The 18,161-nt window shown below is 42.3% G+C and overlaps 1 protein-coding gene across 1 annotated transcript in view; it reads right to left on the bottom strand.

The window, feature by feature from the left end:
• The window catches only part of GABRB1 (gamma-aminobutyric acid type A receptor subunit beta1), a gene marked incomplete at its 5' end in the record, with an annotated part of 166,602 nt that extends 149,673 nt beyond the window's left edge, over positions 1 to 16,929 (bottom strand). The window contains 3 exons of the mRNA XM_081332106.1: positions 15,671 to 15,738; positions 16,479 to 16,570; positions 16,850 to 16,929. Of these exons, the coding sequence (XP_081188232.1) occupies positions 15,671 to 15,738; positions 16,479 to 16,570; positions 16,850 to 16,929 (240 nt within the window). The remainder of the gene's footprint in view (positions 1 to 15,670; positions 15,739 to 16,478; positions 16,571 to 16,849) is intronic.
• Positions 16,930 to 18,161: the final 1,232 nt, after the last annotated feature.

The following is an 18,161-nucleotide window of genomic DNA, read 5'->3' as shown; positions in this document are numbered from 1 at the left end:
GAAGAAATTCTTTTAGCAATTAAGGAATTGAAGGTGGACAAAGCGCCAGGTATGGATGGACTGACTGCGGTCTACTACAAAAATTTACAATTGGAGCTGATAAAGCCATTAAGGGAATTGTTTCAGACAATTCAGAGGGGGGGAAGGGTGCCTCCGTCTTGGAGAACTGCTTTTATTTCTTTGATTCCGAAGGAAGATCAGGATGTTACTCAAGTAAGAAACTACAGACCAATATCACTTTTAAATACAGACTACAATATATTTGCTAAGGTGTTAGCTAACAGATTGATGAGGGTATTGCAACAGATGATTCATGGGGATCAAACTGGGTTTATTAGTGGTAGACAAATGAAAAATAATGTGAGGCATATAGTTGATGTGGTGGAGTTTTTGGAAAGGAACAACCAGATCCCTGCGGCGCTAATTTTTTTAGATGCTGAAAAAGCTTTTGATCAATTGGATTGGCAATTTTTGATGAAAGTTTTAGATAAAATGAATTTTGGGGATAAATTTTTACAACCAATCAGGGCATTATATCAAAAACAAACTGCCCGAATAATAGTTAACAATAGCCTGACTGAAGCATGCAATATTGAGAAGGGCACAAGACAAGGGTGTCCGTTATCACCTTTATTATTTGTTTTAACATTGGAGATATTATTGATAAAAATACGGAACTCGGAAAAAATTAAGGGTATTCAAATTAGAGATCAGGATTATTGATTGAGGGCGTTTGCAGACGATCTGGTTGTTACGGTGACCCAGCCAGAAAACTCTGTTGTGGACCTAATGGAGATAATAATGCAATATGGGAAGGTTTCTGGATTTAAGGTTAATGCACAAAAAACCAAAATTTTAGCCAAAAACATGACAGCATCGCAAAAGGCCCTTTTAGAAGGATTAACTGGATTTGAGATTGTTAAAAGGGTTAAATATTTGGGGGTGTATTTGTCACCCTCCAATGCAAAGTTATATAAAAATAATTATGAAAAGTTATGGGGAAAAATTCAAAAAGAATTGGAGAGCTGGGAAAAACTGCAACTGTCTTTGCTGGGAAGAATTGCAGCAGTGAAAATGAATGTCCTGCCTAAATTTTTATTTTTATTCCAAATGATACCGGTCCTTAAAAAAGACTCTAATTTGGAAGAATGGCAACGGGGTATCAATAAATTTGTGTGGGCAGGGAAAAGGCCACGAGTTAAACTTAAGATTATGCAGGATACTCGTGAAAGAGGTGGTCTTAAAATGCCTAATCTTAAATTATATTATGAAGCTGCTGCGTTGTCAGGAATAAGTGACTGGATTAATTTGACACAAGGGAGATTATTAAATCTTGAGGGCCACGACTTGTTATTTGGCTGGCATGCATATTTGTTGTATGATAAGAAGGTAGATAATGTGTTTAAAGTGCATATTTTAAGACAGGCATTGTTGAGAGTTTGGAAGAAGTATAGACATAAGTTAGACTACAAGATGCCGTTGTGGGCAATCCCGAAACATGCAATAGAAAACATAAATGTTAGCTTCAAACATGATGTGACTACGTATAAGGAGATCTTAAGCTTGGAAAGGAACGTCTGGTGTTTGAAGCCGTATAATTTTCTACGAGAAGAGAAGATTGTTCAAACCTGGTTTCAATATACTCAATTACGTGCCAGGTGGAAAGAAGATCAGAAAATTGGTTTCTCAATGACTGATGAAAATTTGATAAAGCAAATTAGAAACCAGGGTCCAGCACATGTCAAACGGATCTATCTTGCATTGATAGATATTGACTCAGAAACAGAACTTGTTAAAGACTGTATGATAAAATGGGCCCAGAATATTCAAGAAGTTATTACAATGGATACGTGGGAAAAGATCTGGGTGAGGAACGTAAAATTTACGCAAGCCCAAAATCTAAGAGAGAACTTTTATAAAATGTTTTATAGATGGCATTTAGATCCTAAAAAGCTTGCAAGTATGTATCCGAACTATCAACCTAAATGTTGGAGATGTGGTGGCGAAGATGCAACGTATTTTCATATATGGTGGACCTGCAAAAAGGTTAAGGTTTTCTGGATAAAAATTTGGTGGAATATGCAGAAGATCTTCAAGCAAAGGATAAAGTTTTGTCCGCAATTCTTTTTATTGGGTATAATTACAGATGCTACTGTTGTGGACATTAAGTTGATGTTGAATTTAATTACAGCAGCAAGACTCTTAATAGGTCAATATTGGAAGAAGGAGGAACTGCCGACTATAGAGGAATGGACTCTTAAAGTTTCGGACCTGGCGGAAATGGCAAAGATTTCGGCTCATTTGAAGGATCATTCGCAAGAACGTTATATTATGGAGTGGAAAAAGTGGATTGATTATATCCAGAATAAATATGGGACTAAAAAGTTTCATTTAGCATTTGAATAAGTTTTCTTTTCTTTTCTTTTTTTTCCTCTCTTTTCTCTTTTTTATGTAATATCAGTATTGCTTGTAGTCATTTTATATGAGCTAGAGTGCGATAGACTTAATAGTTTCTTGTTGTTAGCATATGGATGTTTATGATTGTTCTTTGTTTTTTATACCTTGTACTTAGCTCTGGGAAGTCGGGGGGGGGAGGGGGGAATGGGGGGAGGGATAGGGAGGGTTAGGTAGGGGTGGGTGGAGGGAGGGGGGATTGTTAAAGATAAAATGTACTGTAAAACTTTTCAATAAAAAAAAGAATATGTCAGTTAGAGTTAAGGAAAATGTATATAAAGTGAGGAGGTGGTACTTAACACCACGTTAATTAAATCAAATAGATGTTCAATATACAAATATTTGCTGGAGGTGCGAGAAAGAGATTGGAACATATAAACAAGTGGGATTGTGATAGGACACAAAAGTTATGGGAAAAGTGTTTAAGGAAATTAGAGAACTTTTGAAGGTAAATTTATATATGTTACTGAGGATTGCATTACTGTTACTGGTGGAAAAACATGATATAAATGAAGCAAAAAAGGAATTGATTGTAAATTTGATAATGGCAGATAGATTAGTGATGGGTAAATATTGGAGACAGAATTGGGTTATTCAAAGAAATGAGTGGTATAATGAAGCATGGATTTATGGCAAGAAATGATAAATTAACAAAAGAAATTAAATTTTAAAAAGGGATGATTAAAGTAAATAATTATAATGAAATATGGGATGATTTTATAAAAACAGCCTTGCTCAAGAATATATGCTGTTTTGGAGGGGATAAGGGCACAATTGAAATAGAGTGTACATTGTTAGTTGTTATATGAGAAGAAATATAGGTAATAAAAATGGTCTCCAGGGGTGTGGGTACACTGTAGTATTTGTACTTTTTATACTGTTTTTTATTTAGATTTATATGTGTTAGGTTTGTATTATTTCCATTTGAATAAAATAAAAAATTTTAAAAAATGAATTTCCTTGCACAGAAAAGAATTTTTAGGGATTTACCCTCTAAAAGTAGATGTGGAGATGCGAATCAAGATATACAGAGGCTGTATATATGGTGGAATTGATGATAAAATTCAAAATTAAGTCCAAGTGAGAAGTAAACTTGAATGAATCAGAATATATCAAGCTACATCCCACCAAACTGGATAAATGTTTACAACATTTTTGAGACAATCCAACTGAATATTGCATCTTATTCCTTAAATATCCCTTTCTATTTAGGGCAGGTCCTAAATCTTCAGTTGCCTATCTATTCATGATGAGAACAAAAACAAAACAGTTATTATGATCAAATAAAAGATTCATTTTATTTTTCACTTCCAATGATATTTTTTTCACTTCCAATGATCAGCCATAAGGCATGATTAGATCCACAAGACAGACCTTTTGCACTATGCACTCTGCCCCCTATACAGTATTTGTCAGCACTGTAAGTAAAATCTAGCCCAAATGACAGCTATAATAGTTCTTAATAACCTTATCCTCCATGAGTCTGTGAAAAATTCAAATTGATGCCCATTGCCACATGGCATATTACTGAAACTTAGTTGTACAAAGAAATATTTCCTGTTAACATTGCACAACCACCATTCAGGTTTATCGAATGATCTTAGTTCTAAGCATAAAAGAAAAAACATACTTGTCTCTGGCCATATGCCTTCTGTGCAATTATAATTTTTGCATTTCTATTTTGTCTCCCTAATGTTTTTTTCTAAGCTAAAGAGCCTCATACTTTGTGGAACTGCTTCAGTCCCTAGACAATTTTTGTTGCCCTTCTGGACCTTCTCCATCTATACCACATTATTTTTGAAACAAAGTGATCTAAACTGTATTATAACTATCTCAGTGGACATAATTCCCTTCACTCACATCTCAAATTCCTGCTGATTTAGTAGCAATTGGGGGAAAGGGAAAAAAGAGAGAGCGCACATCCTTCTCCAGCCAATGTATAATGCTGCATAATTGTGCTAGATGCAGTAGGCTTGGCCAATGTTGTTTTCCTAAGGCTAGGTTCTAGACAGAAGAAGAAAAACACAGTTATCTTTCATATGCTACCCAGCTAGCCAATTACCAAGAAACCAGGAAAGTGAGGTGGAGAAAAAGTATTAGGAGATTATTGGTATGCAGGGAAGTGGAAGATAAAAGCAGTGAACCTCTTCCCATCTTAGGCTGGAGAAAGACTAAATGGCTGTGATGATCATCGTGTATTTCAGGGAAACATTACATGTCATCATATCTCTCTATGTAATTACAGTAAGTTCTTCTCTTTTTGTTCCTTCCCATTCTGCCACATTTTTTTTCTTTTTAGGCTAAGCAATTGATGAAATTGATTTCCTGTTGCTTAGATTGCTCTAAAGTTTATACATGTTAATGGGATTAAGTTAAATGGTGTGGAAGACAAGATAATGATAGGGAAAAGATACAATCCAAAAATAGTAGAAGTGATCAGAGAGTAAAAAGTGGGCTAATTAAAAATGGTGCTTCAAAAAATAAATAAATAAATTCACAGACTTAAAAATAAGCATGGGATAGCCAGTATGGCTACTTAAGGGTCAGTAAGATTTTAACCAGAGTAAAAAGCATGGTCAATTCAAGTAACAAAAAAATTTGGAATTCATGAGGAATATGGTAAAGAAATCTAGTTGAAGAATAATTGGGTGTCAAGAAAGTAAGTTAATGTAGCAAGTTCAACCACCTTATACAAATGATACTTAAATGTGTCAATACCCTTTTAAAGAAACTGCATCTTCATAGAAGCAGAAGGGATATGCCAGTACCATGTCCCAGTACCATGTACAATTACCAGAGGATGCATCATAAATTACAGCAGAATGGTTGAACTCATTGGTCACCCTATTGGCTTCCATGACGGCCATGGACCTGACGCAAGTAATTTCTGAACCAACTCATGAGGGAGGCCACACCCTTGACCTGATTTTTTTTATCTGGACGGTGGTTGGATGATCTTGGTGGGGGCTCTCCATTTATTATGCCCCTGTCATGGACCGATCATCACCTCCTGCGGATGGTCTTCCGTTTTGCCACCCCCCGCCATGGGGGTACGGAGCCAATCAGATGGTACCGCCCCAGACGCTTAATGGATTCTGATAGATTCCAAGCAGCGCTGGGGTCCCCACCTGCCTCCATCGCTCACAACTCGGCAGATGCCTTAGTGGAAGCCTGGGAAAGGGCAGCCACTGAGGCACTTGACCGGGATGTACCCTTGCGGCCCCTGACCCGGTGCAGATCCCAGCGAGCTCCATGGTTCTCCGCGGAGCTCCGGGAGATGAAGCATCGGAAACGGGGCCTAGAGAGCTGCTGGAGGTCTAGCCGTTCTGAATCCGACCGGTTGCGGTTAAGAACCCATATTAGGTCTTATCTCGCAGCGATGAGGGTGGCGAGGTGTAATTACTTCTCCACCCTCATCGCGTCCGCAGATAATCGCCCGGCCGCCCTGTTTAGGGTGACTCGCTCCCTTCTTAATCAGGAGGTGAGGGAGGATCCCTTGCAGGGTCGTGCCGAGGAATTTAGTCAACATCTGTCGGATAAAATCGCTCGGATTCGGACCGGTTTGGACTCCAGCTGGGCAGAGTCTGGCGATCAGGACACGGGCGGTCTTGTCAATGTTATCTGGGAGGAGTTTGATTCTGTGACCCCTGATGAAGTGGACAGGATTATGGGGAGGCTGAGCTCCACCACATGTTTATTGGATCCGTGCCCTTCCTGGCTGGTTTATGCAGCTAGGGAGAGGACACGAGGCTGGCTCCAGGCGGTTATATCTGCTTCTTTGAGTGAGGGTTATTTCCCCACCGTCTTGAAGGAGGCGGTGGTGAGACCTCTCCTCAAGAAGCCTGCCTTGGACCCAGCTGTATTGAACAACTTTCGTCCAGTCTCCAACCTTCGCTTTCTTGCGAAGGTTGTTGAGAGTGTGGTGGCGCATCAGCTCCCTCTGGTCCTGGAGGAAGCGGATTATCTGGACCCTTACCAATCGGGTTTCAGGCCCGGGTACAGCACGGAGACGGCATTGGTCGCTCTGGTGAATGATCTCTGGAGGGCTCGGGATAGGGGATATTCCTCTGTCCTAGTCCTATTAGACCTCTCGGCGGCTTTCGATACCATCGACCATGGTATCTTGCTGCGGCGTCTCAGGGGATTGGGAGTGGGAGGCACGGTTCTTCAGTGGTTCTCCTCCTATCTCCTGGGACGCTCGCAGTCGGTGTTGGCAGGGGGGCAGAGATCGGCCCCTAGGTCTCTTGTTTGTGGAGTTCCTCAGGGGTCGGTTCTCTCGCCTTTCCTGTTCAACATCTACATGAAACCGCTGGGTGAGATCATTCGTGGTTTTGGAGTTGGGTATCATCAATATGCTGATGATACCCAACTTTTCATTTCGACCCCAAACCACCCCAGTGATGCCCTCGCTGTGATGTCCCGTTGCCTGGAGGCGGTTCGGGTCTGGATGGGGAGGAACAGACTTCAACTCAACCCTGACAAGACTGAGTGGCTGTACATTCCGGCATCCCAGGACATTCAAAATGTTCCATCCCTTTCTATGGGGGGTGAGCTTTTACCCCCCGTGGACAGGGCTCGCAACTTGGGAGTCCTCCTAGATTCACGACTTACCCTAGAAGATCATATAGTAGCTGTGACTAGGGGGGCTTTCGCCCAGGTTCGCCTGGTGCGCCAGTTGCGGCCCTATCTGGACCGGGATGCCTTGTGTACGGTCACTCATGCGCTCGTGACCTCTCGCCTAGACTATTGTAATGCTCTCTACATGGGGCTTCCCTTGAAGACCACTCAGAGGCTCCAACTGGTACAGAATGCGGCCGCGAGAGTTGTCCTGGGAGTTTCCCGGTACTCCCATGTTACACCTTTGCTCCGCGAGCTGCATTGGTTACCAGTTGTCTTCCGGGTGAGGTTCAAGGTCTTGGTTATGATCTTTAAGTCCCTACATGGCATGGGTCCGGGATACCTCGAGGACCACCTGCTGCCGGCGTCAACTCCCCTCCGCCCTGTGCGTGCCCACAGAGAGGGCCTCCTCAGGGTGCCTCCAGTCAGGGAATGTCGACTGGTGGCCCCCAGGGGGAGGGCCTTCTCTGTGGGTGCCCCGGCACTATGGAACCAACTGCCGGTTGAGCTCTGGATGGCATCGGACCTCCGATCCTTCCGTCGCGGGTTGAAGACCCACTTGTTTGAGTTAGCTGGTCTGGCCTGAAGGGGAATTTGGGTTTTTAATTGGTTTTATTATTTCATTTTTGTTATATTTTAATTGGGCATGGTTTAATTTTCTTTTAATTTTTGTATACCTATTTATATATGCCCTGTGAACCGCCCTGAGTCCCTAGGGAGAAGGGCGGTATAGAAATCCAATAAAACTAAACTAAACTAAACTATTGATCATAGCAATTCTTAGAAATGTTATCTATTATATCAGACATGTCAAACTTGTGACATCACGTGATGTCGCACAATGTATCGGAGCTTTTTTGCCATTGCCGGCAATGGGGTGGGCGTGGCTTCCCGATGACATGTCCAGCCTGCGGCTGGCACTTTGACACCCCTGTACTATATTGTAAACTATATAATAAACAATTAAATAAGACATATCTGAGAGAGATTCTTTAATCAGATTGTGGCAAAGAGATTATCATCCCACAAATTATTTCATTCTTGCCTTTTGGATCAGATCCCTACATTTTCCATTCCTCTGATCAAAAATCTAGAAAGAATTTTTCAGAAGGGATTTCTTAATGTTTCTTTTCATTGAAACACTGCTAAAGTATGGCAGCTATTAAACATTGCCATCCATAATTTTAGATGCCACCACTCCCAGATGCACTTTTTACATATCTGCAATAAATCCAGTATGCTAATTCTGGCAGCTGCAGGATTATGGGCCATTTAGACCAATTCAACTCCCATAGGGTAAATTCATTATGTATGTTGATATCACCTTACAAAGCTGGAGAAATGTCAAAACATGGTATAGGTTAGACAACTTATGAGTTATGTTCTCTTCAAGATTTAGGCAAAATATTGCTGGGACAAACAATGAAAATAAACTCTATGAAGCTCTTAAGAATCACATAACAACATTCTGGGTATACATCAACTCCCAGTCAGATTAATAAGCACTTCAAAGCATCTAGATATTCATAGACCCCATTTGTAACAAGACCTTTAATTCTGCTAGGGCCTACGGTAATTTATTTTGCAATCACATGTTCAGGCAAGGAAAATAAAACAAAATCATCTTTTATTATTGGTCTAATCTAAAGAGCAGATTGTCCAGTTTGTCATTCCTGCCCTTTGTAAGTAAATCATTGTTCCCTTGGTAAGTAGGCATTTTAAGTATGGTCCTTGGACAATCATAATTCTATTGAGGAAAATAAATATTCTCACTGTAACTATTTATCTCTTAATCAATTCATCAACATAAAAACACTGGGGGTTACTGTTACTAAAATAGGTCAAGTATCACAGCACCGAGGCCTGAACCCAAGAATAATATTTGAATTAATAGGCTTGCTTATGATTTAAGAAATCTGTGCTGTGGAATTATTCAGGATATAGCATATAACTTGCATATTTGTGGACATAAAGAAGAGGCTAAAGCAAATGTTTGCTATAGCAACAACTATTGAAAATGCAGCAAGCCTGTAGTAAAAGATTCCTGTTCCAATATTATCTTTCTGCATGTGAAATCTGAAACCCAGAGCAAAGAAAGGATAGGAAGTCTGAATAGATAAAACAAAAATGTGTATCTTTGCATTTGCAACCATCCAAACTAAAGATCATCTTGATCATCTTTTTTATTTATTTATCAAATTTAGAAAACGCCCAACTCCCCCCCAAAAAATGTATTCTGGTTAGTGTACAGGTAAAATATAAAAACTATAAATAAATATATGAGGCAAAGATAGTTAAATGCAAAGTTAAAAAGGCAGGGGGAGGGTTTTTAGGCTGCTAACCAATCCATGCTGTGTGCTCTTCTGTGAGCCCTAAGCAAGATGGCAGGGCCAGGTTTTCAGACATTTCTGAAAAGCCAGGAGAGTGAGGAGTCCCCCTTACCTTTGGGGGGAGAATGTTACAAAGGGTGGGGGCAATGACAGAGAAGGTTCTCTTTTTTGGACCCAAAATCAACCAAAATTCTTTAACTGTCGTGGTCTGCTATATACCCTTCCTGCCTGACTGGCTGACTTATTTTGTAAACTGTCAAGAGTCCTGTTTGATTGTATCACAGTATAAAGCTAAAATGGCAAAGAAATAAATGATGCAGCCCTGCTTCTTTGAAACAATTTATTGCATGAGATCACCCTAGTCCTCACTCGGCTGGATTTTAGGAGAACCATTAAAACTTGATTTTTTTAAGGAAACCTTTGGAAAGGGAGCTAATTAAATCCACTGGGGATGTGCTGGGATGCTTTTATTCTCAGTAGCCTTAGTTCCTTAGTTATTATTTCTTATTGTGGTTTTGATACTTTATGATATGTTATTTATTTTATTTTAATTTAATGGTGTTTTTTTTAAATTTTATGTTTATTTCTGTTTAAAAAGCTGATTTCAACAAAATTAGGGAAAGCTTGGAAAGGATTCCATAGATAAAAAACTTGAAGAGAAAAACAACTCAAGAAGCTTCAGAAACTCTGAAAAATATGATTATAAAAGCCCAGTCCAGCACAATTCTAGAAAAATAAGAAATCTCAGAACAAACCAGCATGGTTGCACAAAGAACTCTCCAGTAAACTGAAACAAAAAAGGATAAATATAAAAAATGGAAAGAGTGACACAACTAAGGCAGAATACCAGCATGTAGCCTGAATCTGCAAAGATGAAAGCTAAGGCTCAAAATGAACTAAGATTTGCAACAAATGTCAAAAATAATTTAAAAAGTTTCTTTCAACATATAAAAAATAAGAAAAAAGTCAAAGAAACAATTGGTCCACTAATGGGAGAAGATGGCAAGGAAGTATCAGACAGCAGGGAGAAAGCAGAGCTGCTTAATACTTTCTTTGCATCTGTCAAAAAGAAAAACTGTCCCAACCTACCAAAAGCAACAATAAAAGACAGACTATGAATTCAAATTAAAATAGGCAAGAAAATGGTAACAGAATGCCTGTCCACTCTAGATGAGTTCAATTCACCAGGACCTGATGGATAATATCCCAGGGTTCTGAAGATACTGGCAGAACAATTGAACCATATCTTGCAAAGATCCTGGAGCACTGGGATCTTTTTTCCAGAGGACTGGGAAAAAGCTGATGTGGTTTCCATCTTCAAAAAAAGGGGGGAAAAAGCAGATCCAGGAAACTACAGACCAATAAGTCTGACATCAATACATGAGGAGATCCTGGAAAAGATGTTCAAGCAACAAATCTCCGAATACCTAGAAGCAAATAAAGTTATAACCAGAAGCCAAGATGGGTTTGTCAAAACCAGATCATGCCAAACAAATCTTATTTCATTCTTTGAGTAAGTGACCATATTACTGGACCAGAGAAGTGCTGTGGACATAGTATACTTGGATTTCAGTAAGGCATTTGACAAAGTAGCCCTCAACCTACTTAATTTAATTAATTTAATTTATTAATATTTCTATATCGCCCTTCTCCCGAAGGACTCAGGGCGGTGAACAGGGCAAGAATAAAAAGACAGAATTACAAAAGTTAAAAAATAATTAAATACATGCCCACTAAAAAACAATTAATACATAGTTAAAAAAACCCCAATAAAATACAATAAAAACCCCCACCAATCCCCCCTCAGGCCAGGCCGGCTTGTTCGAACAAGTATGTTTTTAGATCGCGGCGAAAGGAGCGAAGATCGGGCGCCATCCGGAGCTCAACCGGTAACTGATTCCATAGTACCGGGGCGCCCACAGAGAAGGATCTCCCCTTGGGGGCCACCAATCGACATTCTCTGACCGGTGGCACCCTGAGGAGGCCCTCTCTGTGGGAACGCACAGGGCGGAGGGAAGTTGATGCCGGCAGCAGGTGTTCCCTAAGGTACTCCGGACCCCTGCCATGTAGGGCTTTGAACACCATTACTAGTACCTTGAATCTCACCCGGAAGACAACTGGTAACCAATGCAGCTCACTTACTTCTTGGTAAGTTAGAAAAATATGGGATAGAAAGTATCACCACCAGATAGATTCATAACTGGCTGATAAACCACGTGTAGTCCTTAATCGAACTACATCTACTTGGAGGGAAGTAAGCAGTGGGGTACTCCAAGGTTCTGTCTTAGCCCCAGCACTCTTCAATATCTTCATAAATGATTTAGATGAGGGAATAGAAGGGGAACTCATTAAATTTGCCGATGACACCAAGCTGTCAGGAATAGTCAATGCCCCAAAAGATAGGCTCAAGACCTAGATGGGCCCTATCTATAAAAATGAAATTCAGTGTAAAGAAAAGCAAGGTTTTACACTTAGGAAAGAAAAACCAAATGTACAGGCATAGATTGGGTGAAATGTGGCTCAATATCGTTAACTGCGAGAAAGATCTTGGAGCCCTAGTGGACAATCACTTAAATATAAGCCATCAGTATGCTGCAGCTGCCAAAAAAGCCAATGCAGTCCTAGGTTGCCTGAACAGAAGGATGAAATCAAGATCATATGAAGTGTTAGTACCATTTTATAAGGCCTTGGTAAGATCATACTTGGAATATTGCTTCCAGTTTTGGTTACCACAATGTAAAAAAGAAGTTGAGACTTTGGGAAAAAGTACAGAGAAGAGCAACAAAGATGATTATGGGGCTAGATGCTAAATCATATGAAGAACGGTTGCAGGAACTAGGTATGTCTAGTCTAGTGAAAAGAAGGACCATTATAGCAGTGTTCCAAGATTTGAGGGGCTGCCACAAAGAAGAAAGGGTCCACCTATTTTCCAAAGCACCAGAAGGTGAGGCAAGAAACAATGGATGGGAACTAATTAAGGAGAGAAAAAATATAGAACTAAGAAAAAAAAATCCTGACAGAGACAACAATAAACAAGTGGAGTGGCTTGCCTTCAGAAATTGTGGGTGCTCCATCACTGTAGGCTTTTAAAAAGAGACTAGAAAGCCATTTGCCTGAAATGGCATGGAGTCTTCTTCTTGAGCAGGGGATTGGACTAGTAGACCTCCAATTCTATTATTCTGTTGTTTTTTTATGTTCTAGCCCTTTTTACTATAAGAATGAAATATAAGACATTCGGAGTGTTGAGGGGAGGTGGGGGGATGGCATACTTGGAATTTTTCCACTTCTGCTGTTCTTGGGAATTAGGGAGGGGGACTATCTTCAGAGATGGGACAGACTCTTTCCCAGCCAGTTTTTGCCAGGTTCCAAAGCCGTCACACTCTGAGTGTAAACTGTTATCTGCCTAGCACCTCAGTGTTCTCAAAACATCTTCTCAGCATCACATTGGCTACCAGTGGACTGGTCAGGGGTGGTGTTGTGATTGGGAAATCAAAAGAATTGCTTTATGCTTTGCACAGGACCTTCAGATTCCACCTGACTTTACTGCATTCAGTTTCTCTTAGTAATAGTTCTTATGATTCAACTCAATGTATTCAAGAGTCTTACTTTCCACAGGGCCTGGCTGGGGCAGATCTGATAAGTTGTATGAATCCAAGTGGCATATGTATAAATATTCATTCACTCAAAGAGAAAAACTGAAATGAATGAAGAGAACACAACACCAACATCTTATTTTGGCTGCCTATCACAGGCTCATGTAACATCAAGTTCAGTGGGATATTTTTATTCTAAAAATATGTGTATAAAATATAGATAGTCTTCATTTAGCAACCACAGTTGGGACTGGCACCTCAGCTGAATCAGTCACTAAGAAAAATCATATATTTATTTATTTATTTATTTAGTTGCATTTATATACCGCCCTATTCCCTGAGGACTCAGGGCGGTTTACAGGGAATTAAAAATCCACCATACAAAAGTTAAAAAACCAATTAAAAAATATTAAATTACCCTGTATACATTAAAATCCGAATTAAAAATTTCTCCTCAGCCTGGGCCTGAGAGCTCAAAGAGCCAGGTCTTCAGGCCCCGGCGGAATGATCGGAGGTCGGGGGCAGTCCTCAGCTCCACCGGCAGCTGGTTCCAGAGGGCAGGCGCTCCCACAGAGAAGGCCCTATCCCTGGGTGTCACCCGCCGGCAATCTCTCACCGGCGGCACCCTGAGCAGACCCTCCCTGTGGGAGCGCACTGGGTGAAGGGCGTTTGATGCCGGCAGCAGGTGTTCCCTCAAATAGCCCGGACCCAGGCCATGTAGGGCTTTATAGGTAATAACCAGCACCTTGAATTTCACCCGGAGGGCAACCGGAAGCCAATGCAGCTCGCGGAGTAGAGGTGTTACATGGGAGTATCGGGAAACCCCCATTACAACTCGCGCGGCCGCATTCTGCACCAGTTGAAGCCTCCGAGTGGTCTTCAAGGGCAGCCCCATGTAGAGAGCGTTACAGTAGTCCAAACGGGAGGTCACAAGCGCATGAGTAACTGTGCGTAGGGCGTCTCGGTCCAGATAGGGACGCAACTGGCGCACCAGGCGAACCTGTGCAAAAGCCCCCCTGGTCACGGCTCCTATGTGGTCTTCAAAATTGAGCCGTGAATCCAGGAGGACGCCCAGGTTGCGAGCCCTATCAACGGGGGGTAACACCTCACCCCCCATCGTTAGAGGTGGAATAACTTGGTTAACCCGAGATGCCGATATGCACAGCCACTCAGTCTTGGCGGGATTGAGACGAAGCCTGTTTCTCCCCATCCAGACCTGAACCGCCTCCAGGCACCGGGACATCACGGAGAGGGCATCGCTGGGTTGGTTCGGGGTGGAAAGAAAAAGTTGGGTATCATCAGCGTACTGGTGATACCCCACCCCGAAACCACGAATGATCTCGCCCAGCGGCTTCATATAGATGTTGAACAGGAGAGGTGAGAGGACCGACCCCTGAGGAACTCCACAAATGAGAGACCTCGGGGTGGATCTCTGCCCTCCTGTCAACACCGACTGCGAGCGGCCCTGGAGGTAGGAGGAGAACCACCGTAAAATGGTGCCTCCCACTCCCAACCCCCTGAGACGTCGCAGCAGGATACCATGGTCGATGGTATCGAAAGCCGCTGAGAGATCTAATAGGACCAGGACAGAGGAGCAACCCCTGTCCCTAGCCCTCCAGAGATCATTCATAACTATGAGTGTGCTTACAAACTTACTTCAACTTTCCTTTACATACTGCAAAGTTTGTAAATACAAGGACTGGTCACAAAGTTACATTTTCATTACCATCAAATAGTCTCTAAATGAGTCAGTCACTAAACAAGGACTACCTGTAGTATATAAACATATTCTCTAAATAAATAAAGCATTACTCTCACTTTCCAAAACCAGCAAGGGTATATCCTTTTGGCTAAATGTTGTCCAATTCAAAGTCTGGTATCTTGAAGAATATGCAAGATGTCATGTTTAATTCCTGATTTTAAATTCCTTGGGGAAGTTCAGAAGATATTCAGCATAAGAAATCCTCAATTACTGCATCTGCATAAGAGGCAGTCAAAACACAGACATGAAGAAGTTGGGGATGGGAGAGATCAACAGAGTTCAGTAAGACACGGCAATGCAGCTGCTAGACAAGTAGATTTAATATACAAAGTACAGATTCCACGACTTAGCCTCTCAGTAAATGATGCCAGGAATTAATTATCTAAAGCATATCAACCCAGCCTTACAACTGAAATAAAATTCATATGAATTCTTAACATCCCCATCTCACCCTAGAGCTCATCTGGATATTAATAACTAGTTTATTGCAAAGGCTGTAGAGGCAGGAATAATGTTCCTAACCATATGAGAGTTATGCCCCTCCTCTGTTTTCTATTTTCCTATATATTACTTAGATTTTCATCTTGCTATTGTACCATAATTTCTAGCCATTCCCGTATACCTGCCAATTCCAAAAAGCACGAGTGTGAGCTGGTCGCTGTCCAACGTGCTGAAACTCCACGCTAAAATTCCAGTACCGAGCCGTGGTAGTTGGCAGATGGCGCCCTTCTGCATGTTGTCAGCATCCAAGCTCCTCCCCCCTCCCCCTCCCGAGAATGGATTTCTTCAGCACCCAAACAAACAGGACCTTTCAGTTGGATTCAGAAAATTTTTGCGCTTTTGTAGAACTTGTTCTGCTATGGGCTCTTCCTTGCTCCATAGCTCATTCTTCTCTTTTTCAAAGACGTACTCACCATGTTGACTTCAGAGACCATGTCTATACTGGCGATCTCTATTCTCATTCCAACATCAACAGGAGAACCTGGAAACCGAGATGGGTGATTTGTTGTGGGGGTTTTTTAAATGACCAGCTAAGGAAATGAATTGGAATCTTCATTTCCAGTTTTTTTGGGGGGGACAAGGTTGAGACAGAGAGAGAGAGAGAGAGAGAGAGAGAGAGAGAGAGAGAGAGAGAGAGAGAGAGAGAGAGAGAGAGAGAGAGAGAGAAAGAGAAATGGCATAATGGCATACTTCTGCCCATATATTGCACTCAGGGTGTAGTGATTGATTTAACACTTCTGTGAAAGCCAGAAGCTAACAAATCTGACTGCTGGTATAAAAACTGGCAACAAAGCCAATCTTTGTCCAATATGTGTGGTTGTAAACTTACATACTTTATTGTATATGTGTGTGTGTAAAAAAGAGAGGGAGAGACAAAAAAAATATCTTTGGGATAGTATGCAGCAGCCCTTCACCAGTCTTAGCTGGTTTAATAAAGCTAAGCAGAATCCTATCTGGACAAGCTTGTAAACTAGATTAAGTAATTTAAAAATACCGGAAGAAGGCAATGGTAAACCACTTCCGAATGGTTGCCAAACAACCGTGACAGTTACACACATAGATAAGTTCGACTCGGAGAAGTCTTCCCCTTCTATTCCTGAGACTGGACGAGCTACTTAGCACGCAGGTTGATTTAACATTCTTGCCAGCCCTCTGCCTCTGAAGGGAAGGCAGCGCACCGCGTCGTCTCCTAAAAAAGAAAACAAATCAGTGGAGAATTACCTCCAAAATCCGGTCTTAAACGAATGTCGTATCCTTTGAGCAATCGGTCCACCGTCTCTTTCACGTAGGACATGTTGCTGGGCTCGTTCACGCTAAACAAGGCAGAAAGAGGGAAAGTGATTTAGGACGAAGGAGATACCCTCCCGCTCCCGGCCACAATCTATTAATCCTGCCTTCCAGACAGGGGGGAGGGGGAAAAATGGTTCGAAATCATTGAGGGGGCTCAGGAAGGAAGGCGATGCATCCTGCACCATACACGGGCAGGCCAACACACGGGGGGAGAGAGACAGGCAGACAGACACGCACGCATGCATATACACAGATACCCACCCCACATATGCGCCTCCTTGCGCCCAAACGCCCATTCTCACCTCTTGGCATAGGAGACCACAGCTATCATCACCGGGAAGACAAAAATCCCCGCGCCTTCTCGGAGCTGAACTGCCCACATTCCTTCCTCCTGGTGAACAGCGGATGCCTTTTTTATCCCCTCCCCCCTTCTCACTCTCCGCCCCACCCGCGAAGATTCAAGGAATGCAACTTTCAAGCCACAGGCAGGTAGCCGCCGCCGCCGCCGCCGCCGCCGCCAAGAGCGTCACGCATGCGTGGCACTGATCCAATATCTGAAGATTCCAGTCAGCGTTGCCACTAGGCCGGTCAAATGAGCCGCGCCGGAGGGCCTTGCTCCCTCTGCGAAGGGCGGCCCTCTGAAAGCTCTTCGGCCCGACAGAAGGTGAAGACCAGCCTACTGAAGCTCATCGCAGCTGGGCAGCGACACCGCCATCCCTCCGCCGGTACCTCTTCTGTCCGTACCGTTGGTTGGTAAAACGGGAGCCAGTTTAGAGCGCAGTCGGCCACGTTATATCGCCCAGTTACCGCTGGGTGACGCAATCCCCATTTCATCGCTGCTGGTTTATATCGCCAGAGTCCACCATTAGCTTCTTTCAAGCTACTTCTCTACTACCCTATCTATGGCATGGCCCTGGTGCCGGTTGTCTTCTATCCAGCTACCTATCAAATCCACTGTTCAATTTTAGAGACTATACATAAGAAAGGGCTAAGGCAAGCAAAGCAGTTCTAAATAACAATCTCTCCTTCTTTCTAAGGTTCCTTTAAAAAAAGGATGAGGGGAAATAAGTAATTTGACTTCCATCAAATCAGAATCCCCTAAGCAACAGGAAGGTTTGCACCTACAACAAGAGATGATATCCTGTACATTAACTCATTGTGGGTGTGGGCAATACAATAGTACTTAAGGATTCTGGTCCTTTCCACTTTGGTGATTTATAGCATCTTCCAGCACCACTGGGCCACCACTGTGGCATATGTTGCTAAGAAAGATGGACTTTATTTTGCCACAGCAAAAGTTGGAGGTGCCATAAGATGCTAGAAATCATTAGTGTGGAAAAGGTCTTCCCCTGCACTCCTCTTCTGAATAATAGGGTGGTGAAACTGGAACAATTATTCATCTCGCCATTGCTGTCAGCTCTGCCTGGCTTGGCTGGGCCCTCACAGGCATACTGCCAACAAAAGAAGAGGGGAGGGAGGGTGAAAGGGCAATAAAGCTTTGTATGTACGTGATCGGAAATCGGAAGGGGGGGGAATGACAGGTGAGAAGGACCAGAGCAGCTGGATCCTGTTTGTAACAGGATCCCTGGCCATGGCCAGGCACCTTGAGAAATA

This window comes from Vipera berus, assembly GCF_964194415.1.
Source record: "Vipera berus genome assembly, chromosome: 7".
Taxonomy (NCBI): Eukaryota; Metazoa; Chordata; class Lepidosauria; order Squamata; family Viperidae; genus Vipera; species Vipera berus.
The sequence above is the reverse complement of the archived record's forward strand: the minus strand, read 5'-3'. Positions and strand labels throughout refer to the sequence as shown.